Genomic DNA, 15,609 nt, shown 5'->3' on the forward strand with positions numbered 1-15,609 from the left:
TGGACTGGGCGCAGGAGGTGCTAAAGACTGTGACGAATGGTATGTGACAAGGTGTTTTTTGAGTGTCTTGAAAGAACGTGCTGATTGAGGGAAGAAGCGCAGGTAAGGTGGCCTCTACTGTTGCACGTATCTCACACACACCATCGATTTTGTGACTGTCTACGTAGGCTAGTGTTTTAGAGCAACAGTTTAGCCAATAGCAGAGATGGCATCTTGATGGATGACTGCTGCCTGCACTCGGGTTATAGAGGGCCGCTCTGACATAGGATCAGAGACTGAGACATCAGATACTGAGACAGCATCTGAGGGATAGGACAATGGCGCAGACTCTGGGAGTGATTTTTCAGTCGGAGGAGTCCCATTCGATAACTCCTCTTCCAGTACATTATGAGGGAGGTGATGAGGACAGTCCTGCTGTCCCTTCGCAAGCTGTTTGTGCAACTGGGTAATAATGGGTTAGCCCAACCCAGAGAGCAGGTGAATGCAGCGGCAAGCAGAGAGAGAGAGAGAGAGAGAGAGAGTGCTCTCTTGGGAGCTCCCCAATTTAGTTCAGCCCCAAATTCCACCACCCAAATCGTATTGTGGAGACATCAAAATTATCTATGGCAAAACAAACTGGTTTTGCAAGGCAGGCACCTGTGTTTTTGGTCCTGGGTTCGGCGGCCATATAGAGAAACACACTAAACCCAAACATTTCTGGAAACTAGACATTCGGGGGAGTCCACAGAGGTGTGACTTGTGTGGATTCCCCAAAGTTTTCTTACCCAGAATACCCTGCAAAGCTGAAATGTTGAATAAAAACTCTATTTTTCTCGCATTTCTGTCACACAAACTACAGGAATATGCTGGGATCCACAAAATTCCTACCACCCAGTGACTCCTCACCTGTCCTGATAAAAACACTACCCCACTTGAGTGCCTACACCTAGTGCCTGCGTCAGGAATGGATCACCCCAGGGTCAACAGCTGCCTCATGTAAGGACCAACATTGACCGTTGTGTGATCTATTCCTGTCGCGGGCACCAGGCCTACCCACACAAGTGAGCTATCATTTTTATCGGGAGACTTGGGAGAAGGCTGGGTGGAAGGAAATTTGTGGCTCCTCTCAGATTCCAGAACTTTCAGTCACCGAAATGTGAGGAAAACGTGTTATTTTAGCCACATTTTGAGGTTTGCAAAGGATTCTGGGTAACAGAACCTGGTTAGAGCCCCACAAGTCACCTCATCTTGGATTCCCCTGGGTTTCTAGTTTTCAAAAATGCGCTGGTTTGCTAGGTTTCCCCAGGTGCCGGCTGAGCTAGAGGCCAAAATCCACAGGTAGGCACTGTTTTCTATGAAAAAATGTGATGTGTCCACGTTGTGTTTTGGGGCATTTCCTGTCGCGGGCGCCAGGCCTACCCGCACAAGTGAGGTATCATTTTTATCGGGAGACTTGGGGGAACTCTGGGTGGAAGGAAATTTGTGGCTCCTCTCAGATTCCAGAACTTTCTGTCACCGAAATGTGAGGAAAACGTGTTTTTTTAGCCGCTGTTTGAGGTTTGCAAAGGATTCTGGGTAACAGAACCTGGTCAGAGCCCCACAAGTTACCCCATCTTGGATTCCCCTAGGTTTCTAGTTTTCATAAATGCATAGGGTTGGTAGGTTTCCCTAGGTGCCGGCTGAGCTAGAGGCCAAAATCCACAGCTAGGCACTTTGCAAAAAACAGCTCTGTTTTCTGTCAAAGAAATGGGATGTGTCCACGTTGTGTTTTGGGGCATTTCCTGTCGCGGGCGCTAGCCCTACCCACACAAGTGAGGTATCATTTTTATCGGGAGACTTGGGAAAACATAGAATAGCAAAACAAGTGTTATTGCCCCTTATCTTTCTCTACATTTTTTCCTTCCAAATATAAGAGAGTGTGTAAAAAAGACGTCTATTTGAGAAATGCCCTGCAATTCACATGCTAGTATGGGCACCCCGGAATTCAGAGATGTGCAAATAACCACTGCTCCTCGAAACCTTATCTTGAGCCCATTTTGGAAATACAAAGGTTTTCTTGATACCTATTTTTCACTCTTCATATTTCAGCAAATGAATTGCTGTATACCCAGTATAGAATGAAAACCAACTGCAGGGTGCAGCTCATTTATTGGCTCTGGGTACCTAGGGTTCTTGATGAACCTACAAGCCCTTTATATCCCCGCAACCAGAGGAGTCCAGCAGACAAAACGGTATATTTCTTTCAGAAATCTGACATCGCAGGAAAAAGTTAGAGTAAAACATAAAGAAAAATGGCTGTTTCAGCTCAATTTCAATATTTTTTTATTTCAACTGTTATTTTCTGTAGGAAAACCTTGTAGGATCTACACAAATGACCCCTTGCTGAATTCAGAATTTTGTCTAGGTGTCAGAAATGTTTAGCTTTCCGGGATCCAGCATTGGTTTCACAACCATTCCTGTCACTAACTGGAAGGAGGCTGAAAGCACCAAAAATAGTAAAAATGGGGTATGTCCCAGTAAAATGCCAAATTTGTGTTGAAAAATGTGGTTTTCTGATTCAAGTCTGCCCGTTCCTGAAAGGTGGGAAGATAGTGATTTCAGCACCCGAAACCCTTTGTTGATGGCATTTTCAGGGAAAAAACCACAAGCCTTCTTTGGCAGCCCTTTTTCCCCATTTTTTTGGAAAAAAACACATTTTCACTGTATTTTGGCTATTTTCTTGGTCTCCTCCAGGGGAAACCACAAACTCTGGGTACCATTAGAATCCCTAGGATGTTGGAAAAAAAGGACGCAAATTTGGCGTGGATAGCTTATGTGGACAGAAAGTTATGAAGGCCTAAGCACGAACTACCCCAAATAGCCAAAAAAGGGCTCAGCACTGGGGGGGAGGGGGGGGAAGGCCCAGCAGCTAAGAGGTTAAAAGTCCTAAGTGCAGGTTCCCACTGGGAGCAGATAGAGATGTGGAGTTTTGGGTCTCTGATCTCACAATTTAAAAATACATTGTTTGGGAGAGTTGATTTTTAGATTGTCTGTTTGAAAATGCCACTTTTACAAAGTTGTCATTTTCTTACTTAACCATTCTGTGCCTCTGCCTGTCTGTGGAATCCACGTCTGGGTCAGACTGACAGTTGGGCTGTTTGGGAATTCCCTCTAGACAGTGACACAAAGGGATCTGAGGAGTGTCCTGCATATCCTGATGAGTACCCTGGGCTAGGGTAGGGAGGGAGGAGTTGACACTTACACCTGAAAGGGCTGTACCTGTCCTCACACAATGCAATCTCCAACCCCATGGTGTGTGTTTGGGGCCAGGCCTGGACAAGGCAGGATCCTGTGAACAACAGAGGCTTTCCTTTGAAGTTTGCCTATTTCAAAGGCAGAAGGGAGTATAAGCAGTGGACCTAAAACCCCAGACTTTTAGATTACTTCTGGATCAAGAGGAACCTCTGCCAAGGAGAAGAGCTTGATGCTTGAGGAGGACCTGCCACTCTGCCTGTTGCTTTGCTGTGCTGGCCTGCTGCTCCTGCTTCTGCCTGAAGAGGGAAAGAACTGGACTTTTCTTTCTGAAAATCTGCTTGTGAAGTTTCTCCAAGGGCTTGGACTGAGCTTGCAACCTGTTATGAAGTCTCAGGGACATCAAAGACTTCATCTGCCAGCACCTGGGGTCTCTTGCTGAGAACCTACCTTGCCAAGTGGTGCCCCATCCAGTCCCTGGACCACTGAAAGGAGAAGCTGGTGAACCCAAGGTGAAAATCCACATACCGGAGCCAAGCAGCAGAAAAATAGACGCAGCATCGATGAAATCAAATCATCAGCTGTGCATCCGGATTTTCCACGCATAGTCCCTGGGCATCAAAACCTGCAACAGCATGCACAAACCTGAGGCTGCAGGTCTGGAAATCAATCCATCTCTTCCCTGCGAGGAAAGAACGGACGCATTGCTTGCTCGGTGGAGAAAGAATCGAAGCACGGCCTCACTTCCATGTAAGGAATCGACACATCGCTTGCTTTTCCAACGCCCACCCGCATGGCTTTATTTTTGATGCATTCCAGGTACTTTGGGTTAAAACAACGCATCCATTGATTTTATATGAATTAAGACTTTCTACTTTAAAAATACATATCTTTGCACGATGGATTTTTGTTGTTTTGGTCATGTTTGATTTAAATACATATTGGCTATTGTTCTAAACTGGTATGGCGTCCCTTTGTTGTGTTTTCACAGTGTTAATGTGTGTGTTGGAACAAATACTTTACACATTGTCTCTGAGATAAGCCTGATTGCTTGTGCCAAGCAACCAAGGGGATGAGCAGGGGTTATCTGAGCTGTGTATCTACCTTACCCTGACTATAGTGATGGCTCCTACTTGTACAGGGTGTACACTGACTGCTAACTACAGACCCTATTTCTAACACCCTCATTTTTCATCAAATCAATCAGATCCAGAATTTGACCAGTAAATCTTAAAATATTTCATTAACGAACCTCTAGAAAGTAGAAAATGCATTACAAAGCCTTCGGTCCCTAATGAGACATTCATAGTGCTCAAATTGCATACAAAACACTATCTTTCCCTCATGTCTGGGTCGGTTTTTGTGAGTCCCCATAAATCATGCTTTGTATACAAACATGCTTTTGTCATATCTCCTAGCAATTAAGGAATTTAAACTATTGGCAGCCCAGTAAAACACACTCTAGATCTCAATTACTGCCCTGATCATTGTAATCCTTTTCAAGCCTCTTGATATCAGCTTTGATTTCTTTAATAAAAATGTGGGTGCTACTGCCGGAGAGGACACATATAAATTTCCTTTGGAAGGTGCTCTTTTTTTTTTCTTTTTTTTTTACTTGTTTGTTTATAGAATATTTCACAGATAGGCAACAGGACAACCATCTATCACAGGTTGTCGAGCTTGTCCAGCATCCAATACCTAAGGAGGATGCTCAAGGTTTAATTATTTAGCACTTCCTTTTCAGGCCTGGTCAAAGGATATGTCCTGCCATAGGGTATGGGTGTATTTGATGCAAGATCAGTATGACAGTCATATGGTTGATTAGGTGGCAGCTGTTTTGCTAAAAAATAAAAAAAATAAAAACACTAAATCCTTGATAATCTGGAGGTAATGTTGTGGCTGGCACGGAATGGGAACATAAACCCTCTTTGGATTCCAAAGGTACTGCTGAATCTTCAATGGGACAAAAATAATGCTGATGGCAATAGCTGATCTCAGTGTAAAATAATTGTTTATTGTAACTGCCACTCTATACTGGGACGGTTTCTGACGAGCTAAGGAATTACTAGCATGGTAGGAAAGGTCTGCATAAGATTGAAGAAAATTTATGCTCTTGCAAGTCATCAGCAATACTGCAGAAGTACGAGTACTGGAACCAACCTGAGGCCAAGATTGTGCCTTTCTACCACACTCACTTCATTTGGTTGTTCAAGTTCTAGAATCAAAGCGAGCTGTTAATTGCAGCACTTCAAGTGTGAAATGTAGAAGACACCGTACAGGGGTCACACAAGACTTAGCAGGGTTGACTGTTTTAGTCCCACATTCTAGAAGGAATTTGAATCAGTGGAATTAAATGAAGCCTTCGAGATAGGTATGCCTTTTTCTTTTTTTTTTTTTCTAAATGGAGTTCAATGTGTTTCTCTGTCCTCACTGTTGGGAAGGATTATCGGGACTAAAACATTTACACTGTAACAGACCTTTTGATATGTATGTTAAAAGTGGTGTTTATACTGCTTTAAGCAGCTGCAAATGTTGCTGCCAAATAGTTCCACAATCTATATTTTGATGAATAATTAATCTGTATTTAATGGCTGCATTCTGCAGTTAATTATTTATATAATTATGGTCAGTTAGCAAATCAAGTCAGTCCAATAAAGCCTGTCAGAATTCTGTATTGGTGCTCCATTACAGGTGGAATACAGTCTAGGATATGAACTATGTAGCAGTATAGTAAATGCTGCTGTAGTCCAATACAACCTGGCATACTACCAGTCTTTCATAATCTTGGTATATTTGCTTCCTCTAAGCAGAGAGAGCATTTAAGTCCCTCTTATACAAACGGCAAGAGAAACACCAGTGACAAGAAGACAGGGAGCAGAGGAGCTATGCCTGCTTCAGCTTATGGAATCTCCCTCTGGCACTTATTAAGCAAGATTGAATTGAAGTTGCTGGCTCTATACAGTATTGGTTATAGACACCATACGGTACTCCCATAGCATATATCAAGTGCAATAATTCAGTTTAATGTGCTGAAAAAAAGCCTAAATTGTGCTTCAATTAGTCATCAATAGAAATATTCTCCTTCTCATTTTGTAATTTTATATTTCAAAGACAATTCTGCCATTACAACAGTTAAATCACTATATGCCAGAGGCTTGTTCACCTTAAGTTATACCTTTCCACCTTGAACGAGGCCACCCTTGTATTACCTTAAGAGAACTATATTTTACCTTACACCCCTAAGCACAACAGTTATACTGTTGTACATTTCTGTGCTTTAAACTGTTTACATAATTCATTTAGAGAAAACTCATTTGATGCTGGCTATATCTTGTAATCAATCTTTTTGTTCCTGAAGAGTATGGGGCATATCATTTGTTATACTAAGCATTACCTGATTTAGGTGAGATTCAAAGTGTGCTCGGCAACAGAGGGACGTGTTCCAGGTTCTTCCCTGTAGATTTACACTTAGTTTTATCAATGTTAAGGGTGCTTCTTTATTTTTAATAGATTCTGTTTGATGGTGGATATTTATTTAAGGGTGTATGATCTCATGAAGTGTTTACAGGTAACTGTTAGTAGGGAGGTGAATGTTGATTTCATCTTGAAGAACTTTTTATCCAACGGTGTTTACATTTCAATAAACTATTACTACTACATGAAGTTTTGTGTTAGTCACCAAATTTACTAAAAAAAATGTTTACTGTGATTGGAGTGAAATCAACCCATCTGTTCACGCTTGGATTCTTGCCTAATTAACAAAAGCATCCCAATGTTGGCAATTAAGTGAGCAGAGGCACTGCAGGGTAAAAGCGATATATTCACGGTCACAAAATGTAGGCTGAGAGAAGACAGGTTTAGACTACACAAGGCTTCCTGGTTTTGCACCCAACAGTGCACAAATCCTGGACCCACCATCTAACTGGATGGACTGCATATTAAGCAGTTGTCATGGTGAAACCTTGATTTGATTTGTTTAAGGTTTAGTCTGTAGCGGAAGGGAGGGTGCTTTGGTTTTATGATTATATTTATAAAGTGTTCATAGTATGTCACACACAGAAGTTACTACTGACACGTGTAATACTATACACTTTTCCTATTGCGGTAGCACATATAAGTTTTATCTTTACTGTAACGCATACTTGCCTTAAGGTTTTCTTTTATGGGCGCCAGACTCCCAGTGAGCATTCTTGGATAACGAATTACTAGATCTCTAGTCTGTGTAAAGAGAATAAATACATTCATCAATATTTGTATGACATGCTGCACTGAATATTGTAATAGTCATTAAATAATGTACACACACATTAAGCAATGAAAACAAATGAGAAGTTGATAGTGTCTATTCGCTTCTGTAAACCACCAAGTAGCAGCTGATGACGCATTAAAAGCAGCGTGACCAAAAGGGCTGGCTGCAATATGACAGTAGTTAGAGGGGAGGAAGGAGTGAATCAAGAACACATGTAGTAGTTAAAATGGTGCTGCCTATCACTGTGTCCTCCTGCCAGCATGGCCTTTGTACTGGATATAGAAGGACGATTGATGGATGTGTCATAGAGGACTTGTGCAGAGTGAAAAAGGGGTATAAAGGCAGACCTCCGGTTCCAACCAGAAATAGGTGGTCATAGGCTTGTAAGGTCAGATGCCCAGTCCAATATCTCAATGCAACCTTCCCGCTGTACATGATATACAGCATTGAAGCTCCGCATTGGACCAGAAGGGCTGAAGCCATTTCAGATTCTCACAGAAACCACTGCCTAGGTAAATTTGTCCCACATGAAAAAAGTGTATGTACATGCACAAATCCCGACTATCTGGCAAAGCTTCTGCCCTTGTGGATCAACATTAAAAACCTTGGCAAACAGGATACAGGGATCACTGGACCTGGGCCTGGATATGGTCTATGTCCACCTGAAAACACTTAATGTACCCCTGGTAGCCCTTCTTTACGCGGAGCAGTCACAATTAATGATGCTGCCCTTTTACATCCTCAACCTACCTTGAGGAGAGCTTTTGGAGGGGATAGGTTGTATAGAAGCTTTAACACTTTTTGTGCTTCAGGACACCAGCACCAGTCCTTAGATAAAAAAAAAGACAGCAGCACCACACACTTGAGGAGCAGAAAATAGGGCAAAGCCACATGCTGAAACTCGCTGCAGAGACAAACAGCCTGTGCGCATTTGAAAAGGAGTGTGCTTTCATATATTCGCACATTAAAACGAGGATAACTGGCTTTGTCATAACTTATTGTCAATGTGTTTGACATCTCTAGATTTTATCATTTCCATTTATGGATTGCCATGGGGACGGTGCATTAGCATCGGGCTTTTGTAAACAATGAAGAACGATTCCGAAAAACGAGATCAGGAATCTTTATCGTGGGTAGGAAAGGTGCACTGTTATAAGAAGTTGTTTAACAGAAACGATATGGAGAGAGATATGTGCGTGGCTTCAACTTTTTTTCCTCAGTAGTGGTTGAAATCGCCAAGGCAGTGGGCACTGTGCGACTAGTATAACTGCCTGAAATGCGGTGCCACGGAAGGCATTTTTTTTTTTTTTTTTTTTAAAGTGTACACACAGCATGGGACTGTAGGGTCATTTGAACATTCTGGAATCAAATAAATGATACACTGACTGAAAGTCTTGGTGTAGAGGTACTTCTGACAACACAATTCAGGACTCTGGTCATTCCGAATGACGAGGCTATTATGAAAAGACACTTAACATTGTGCTCTCTCTAATCCGATATAATAAAGGAGAGTGGAAATACACATGGCCAAACCTGGCAGAGATGGTAATCGACGTAGGCAGAAGTGCTCCGGAATACAGAAAAAGAAGTGAGGATCTTGGAGAGAACATTTTGGTCTGTTGAAAGGGCTAGAGACTGCGACCCTTTATTAGAAAGCCATCTTGGGAAGAGACAATTAAAAATCTGTACTGGATCAATAACAATCCCAGCATTATATTATGTTCTCTGTTCTATGTTCTCACCCTCACAAATTGTCTAAATGTAAAGTGGTTAAAAGTTGTTCCTTGAATGCGGTGCGCTAATCACTTACCCAGTGAATTATTGTTTATCCTTTTTCAGAGTTCATATAATCCATGAAAGGAAAAATAGTTACAAAAAAAACCACACAAATAACAGGAAAATCTGATCTTGAGCGGAAAGGAGCTGATCAGTGCTATAATGACGGAAACCATTTTGCTGTTGCCAGCTGAGAAGTACTGTATGTTCAGCCTTTAGGTTTACCGGTTATATTTGTGATAGCCAAACTGAGTAATTGAAACGAGGAATTTGTACATTAATTGGGCAGTTTCACCCGATCCGACACCCCTCCCCCCCTCCACGAAGAAGAATCTGTACCGATTTATTAAACTGGCTTAGAGCTGAGCCACAAAGATTTAAATAAATACTTTCATTTGCCTCTAGTCTCTTGGGTAGCTATGTGGCGGAAATATGCATTTGCACATGATCTTGAAGTAAATCACTTTCGCCTTGCCACATTTGAAAGATTAGAACATTTTTCGGAACTTTTCCATCCTATCTAGAAATTTACTCCAGGTAAGTTCAGGGGTATCTTTGTGTGGTAAAAACTCAATTGGAAAGGATTTTGAATAGGCATGGCTTTGTGGGGATTTACGACATATTTAGTTGCCACCCTTCTGCTCCTACCTTACAAACACCTATGCTCCTAACCCTAAATTGACACTAGCAGAAACTCAAAGGATGGGGGCTAAAAAAATGAAAGGGCAGCATACTTGTCCTTTTCGTTTGATACGAGGAACAGTCAACTGATTTGCTCAAACAATTCGAAGGCAGAGCTTTAGCAAATAAGGTTTCAGTCTGTGCCATACAAATAGCAGACCGTGCTGCACAAAGAACAAATACAACAACTTATAAAATTAGTATGTCAGACACAAACAAATGTACATAATATTGTGGAGTAAAAACTTGTGGCAAACAACTTACTTCCCATTTCTTAAATAAACAGTATGCAATGACTTCCAATAATCAAAAAGTAGGCATTTTCTTACCTTTTGGGGACTTATTTTAAGTTCTTTCTGAAAAAACCCAAGTCTGTTGTCCAACCTTTCCACTGAAAAGTTCAGCAGATATGGCGCTCGGGAGACCATTCGTGCAACAGCTTCCTTGCTGAATTTTTTATACACCAGATAAGCCACTCTAAGAAACATAAAATAATGTGAAAATACTAAAGAACAGTAGGTTAAACTGCCATTTCTGCATCTTGATTCTCTCCAACGCTATTTGGGTTATCTAGTGATGCAAGTTACTGAATTTCTTTTGTAGCAACAGAACAATATGAGATAATTAGTACTTGGCATATTCTAGAAACATGAAAACGAGTAATAACAAAAGATTTCCAGGCACCTTTAGCCAACTTATTCCAAGATATAGCTGTCACGTCCCCAAAATGCAAGAAATAGCAAAAGTGACATCACACAGCCTATGTCCCTCTGTGACGTTAAACTGTTGAGCCTTTTAAGCAACCTTTGTCCCAAGACTACCTACCATTTTCAGCTGGAGGTCTAAGAGAAGGGCAGGCAGTGGACCCTACAGCAAAGTAACTAAGACTTACCTTCTGTTTCTGCTCTGCTTTCATGAGGCAAACAGAAGTGCCATGGGTACCCAACGGCAGACCAAGTGGTAGCAATGGCAACTGCTTGGCTACCCATCATTCGCATCCATGTTGCAAAAATACATAAATGTTTTAATGTGAAAGAATAGGATGGTGAAAAACAAGAAATGAGTTACTCCCTTGTGACTCTGCGTGCTTGAATAATTCCTCATTATCAGGCTGGGAATCCCTGGTACATTTAAATAGCAGTAAGCAGTGTTAAAATGACTGAAGGCCTGAACAACAATTTAACTTTGTTTAGTAGAAAATCCACTCAATTTGAAGAAACATGAACTTCAGCCAACGAGGTGAAAATGCCAGCTCTTCTACTCCCCCTAGAGGCCACCACAGCTCAATTTTCCTAGCACAAACAGTGAGAAGAGAATATAATAAACAAATGAGCCTCTGACTGGGGAGAAGAGAGGGTCACTTTTATATAAAACGATTCTAACGTTGGAGAACTGGGGTTATAAGTAAGTAACTAATTTCTTTTGCAACATTGGATCTTTTATATATTCACATGCTTGAATCAGAATAGCAAGCAATACACATTATAATATATAATAAAAGCAGGAAGCAGGTTCACATTTATCGAAAAAAGGTTTCTGGAGACTGCCTGTTTTTCTGCCGAGTCTGCTTCTGCATTCCTGTCAAGGCAGTAGTGCTTCATGAATGTGTGCCTGCTCTTCTTCCAGGAGGCTGAATGGCAAATCTCTTGCAAATGCACACTGGCATAGAGTGCTGCAGTTGATGTCATTCTCCTGGTGGAAAGAGTCCTCACTCTTTCATGGAGTGGACGCTTGGCCTTGGTGCGGCAGAAAGGAATGCAGGCTGAGAGCCAAAGTGCTATCCCCTATTTGGACAGGGACGACTACTTCCTGGATATCCAAAAGATCCAATGTCCAATGCCTTTTGTCTTATCAATAAATCTCTCTGCACGTCCAATGAATGTAATGATCTTTCTACTGATTTAAATGGATTTGGAGAGAAAGAATTTAGAAAGACATTCAAATGAAAGTCTGTAGAAGCTTTGGATATGAACTTGGGATTGGCTCTAAGGATGACTCTGACCTTTGTGAACCAGAGGAAAGGGTCCGTGATGGCGAATGCTTGCATCTCTCCTACTCTCCTTGAAGATGTTAATGCTAGATAGAAGTGCTGTGTCCCACATGAGATGACTTTTAAGTGTGCCTTGTGTATTGGCTCAAAAGGATGTTGTTTTAACTGGCTGAGGACAGTACTGAGGTCCCAAGGAACCGGAAGGTCGTCGTACAGGTGAAAATGCTTGAAAAGCATTTCCACAATTGTTTTAAGGTGTGTTTGGAAAACAGAGAAGATGACAATAGCTCTGTTCGTCTAAATCTTAAAATTGCAGCCAGAGGGTCTCTGACTGAAGAATATTCAAGTCCACTCTTAGCCAGATCCAACAAGTACAGAAGTATGTGATGAGGCCTTATTTGAAAAAATATATTGAACTAGTTAGTCCTGCACCAGACGCAGAAACACTTTGACTTGGCGTTGTAGGTTTTCATAGTTGCAGGACTATGGGCCTGCGCTAGAATATTTTGCAGTCCTACATTTAACCTAAATGGCCTTAATCTAAGTGGTCAGGTACCATTCTGTCACGTTCAGCGACTTGAGGTTATAATGCAGAACCTCTCAGAGGTGTCTGAATTGGACATTGGAGTGCAGTTTTAGATGGTTGGCTGGACGTGCCAATAGCTATAGGAGATTGCGGTACCAGTATTGGTGTGACCACGCAGGAGCACTGAGGATCAAAGTAGAACAAACCATTTTCAGCTTCTTCAGTACCATTGGGCCTGGGGAAATGTAGAAAAGGTGTAAGCAAATATTTTGGCGCAGCTGATCGAAAGGCACTAGTTCAGCCATGTTAGGTTCAGAATTGGTGTATAAAAATAATTGGGAGTACAATCACAAGTTTCTATAGGATTTGGGGACAGTTTATATTGCGCCCTTAAGGCAGGGAAGGATAATTTCCTGTTGCAGATCCCTCTGAAGGAGAGGTTTGTTCTCACTGAGCATACAGGTGGTTTTTGAACATATTCTGAAGTATGTGCACCCATTCTTTCAATGTTTCAGACTTCCAAGTGGGTGAAAAAAAGGGAAATTCCCCCCTCTACTCTGTGTATGAGAAGGAAGGGAGGGGGTTGGACAAGGCTAGAGTGGAGCCCTATTCTGCTTATCCCTGGAGTGTCACTGAGAGCCACTTCTCTTTCTTACTGAAGATCTCCCATACCTTTATTTTTGGTTATGGTTGTAGGTATATCCTTGGCCATATCTGATTTGCCTTTGGGGATAATATGACCGGCCTCAGCCTCCATACCGATTGAATCTTCCCCTGTACATCTGGGATCTTCATAAGCTATGAAAATATGAAAATCAAGCTCTATGGTACTGTAAAAGACCTAGTGCCTCTACAGTGTCCATGTCCATCTTGAGACCATGGAGAGCCTCATCTACATGTTTTCCAAACAGAATATGACCATCAAAAGGCATGACCATCAAAAGGCATGTACAGGATGCAACCTCAGGACGGATGCCTGTAGATCTTAACCAGCCTTGTCTTCTGAGGACATCTCCTCTTGCAAGCTAGCAAAAGCCTGCTTTTGAGGCGTCTATTGCTGCATCAATGATAAAGTAAGTTATCCCTTCTTGAGTATAGTTCTAGTAGTCCCCTTTTTGTCCTTCGGGATAAGGTCAACTCATAGTGCAATGTCATGGCACAGTTGATGACTGTAGCGTCCTAAGATTGCCAGAACGTTGGGAAGTATAATCAATATTGCTGCCATAAAACAAGTTATTTGGCTTATACTGCCTATATACCTACTATTCCTTTCTGGAGGACCAGACGATGATGTGATGGGATTTTCTGATCTCCTCTGAGCAGCCAAACGTTTTACTGAATCGGTTTCTCATGACCAGTGAGATAATCAGCAGTTGAATCTGGGACTTTGTATTTTTTTCTCCAGATGTGATATCACTACTGGAACGGTAGCCGTTATTTTCATTCATTTTAGACCTTCAGACCAGTCAAATTCCAGGATTAGAATGGATCTTTTAGATTTATGTGGCTGTTCCTTAAAGCCATAAAGGAAACATTGCTATCCCACTGATGTCAGTGGCAGGTTTAATTTCTTGCCAGCTGTTTCCATGAATGTATGAACACGGAATGTACTGCCAGTTGAACCCTGCAGTTTGGGTTGGTTATTATCTTCCTTGTGAATGTTAAAATCCTCTCTATCATCACTATTATTATTATCTCCATCTCCTTGTGGAAGCTCTTAATCCTCCTCGTCTACATTAGAATATACAGAGACAAGTGAGTCATCATCATCATCACCCATGTCCTCAGACGTTGGTGAGACAAGAAGCTTATAGACTGGTTTGGAAGGCTGTTCTCCTGGAGGCGGAAGTGGAGAATCTGGTGCTGGTTGGCAAGGACGTGTAGATGGCAAAGGGGTAGGTGAAGGACGTGGTGGTATGGGTACAGCAAGTAATACTGGTTGAGGAGGATGGTAAGTTGGAAGCAAGAGGGATAAGACATAAAGGGTATTTTTGGCAAAAAGCTATGCGACTAGTACTTCACAGCAGGCCTAAATCATTAACTACAATAACTGCCTCTACAGATCTCTCTCTCACACAAAAATAGTATAAGTGCAGAGCTGTTCTAAGACAAGTCTTACGCCTGTTCTCATAAACCAAGTCTGACATCAGTGGTGTAGTGAAATGGGATCCTCCCATACGATTCAACCAGATTTCACCTTTGATCACCCCCTTTTTGGTCTTTTTACTGATGGAAGACCCTCACTATTTGTGTCTTACCCATGATAATCACAAGGTAATTGGACCTGCGTGTTTTCCACCAGTGTCCGCTTTTTAAAATAAGGCCACTTAAACATAGCTACAGTAAGAGGCACTTGGCTGGTTACACATAAGCACGTGTGCGGGCTACGAGGGTGAGACTTCTGTTGCATGCAGCCTGGTAATTGCACACAGATCGACTGGTGCAGAGGGGACTCTGCAAGGTTAGATGTTGACCTATGGTAGCCCTTATAATATCAGTGTGCACTCAAAGGAAAGGGCAGTAGGATTTACTGGTTTATCTGCAGTGTCACTGTACTATACACATTGGGGGAAATCTGCATTAGATTGCAGTTTCGCTTCCCCTAGGTCTACAAAGTCCAGTGGGGTATTGGGGTGAAATACGTACATGTTTGAATATGCAGGTCCCAAGAACCTACATGTACACCTTATGGGTCTTCCAGAATTGTCATATTTCTCTGGTATACAAAAAGTGATGGATAGAATGCTTCAATTGATCTCAGCCATTGGTAATTACCTGGGCCACATCCAAGACCATCGTTATTTTGCACACCATACCACCTCCTCAGTTTGGATCCCAATTAATTCAAGCATTCTATCCATTACTTTGTTTTTTGATGCCCTAAGTGTGAATGTATGCCTATTAACTGACACATTGTACCCAGGTTGTGGCTCCAGGCCCAATGAACAAAGGTGGGAGCCCAGACATCTGAAGCCAACACAGGAGGGGGTTCCCCTTTGAGATTTTGGTGGGAAAATTCCTGGTGGTGAAGTCAGTGAGGGGTGAAGATGAGGTCCCAGAGGAGCCATGCACTGATGCCTAATGGCTAAGGACTCTGTCTGCAGCTGACCCCAGATCAGTGGGTCTCTCCAGGACCAGTGAGGATGGTTCGCCTACACCCAGTCATGGCCGAAGGAC

At 42.1% G+C, this 15,609-nt stretch overlaps 1 protein-coding gene across 2 annotated transcripts in view; it reads right to left on the bottom strand.

Moving 5' to 3' along the window:
* The window catches only part of MTERF3 (mitochondrial transcription termination factor 3), a 249,876-nt gene that overhangs the window by 69,051 nt on the left and 165,216 nt on the right, over positions 1 to 15,609 (bottom strand). For both annotated transcript variants that reach the window (XM_069220511.1, XM_069220512.1), the window contains 2 exons: positions 10,246 to 10,393; positions 7,357 to 7,428 (listed from right to left, as the gene is read on the bottom strand). In XM_069220511.1, coding sequence (XP_069076612.1) covers positions 7,357 to 7,428; positions 10,246 to 10,393 — 220 coding nt within the window. The remainder of the gene's footprint in view (positions 1 to 7,356; positions 7,429 to 10,245; positions 10,394 to 15,609) is intronic.

Source organism: Pleurodeles waltl, chromosome 2_2, assembly GCF_031143425.1.
Source record: "Pleurodeles waltl isolate 20211129_DDA chromosome 2_2, aPleWal1.hap1.20221129, whole genome shotgun sequence".
NCBI lineage: Eukaryota > Metazoa > Chordata > Amphibia > Caudata > Salamandridae > Pleurodeles > Pleurodeles waltl.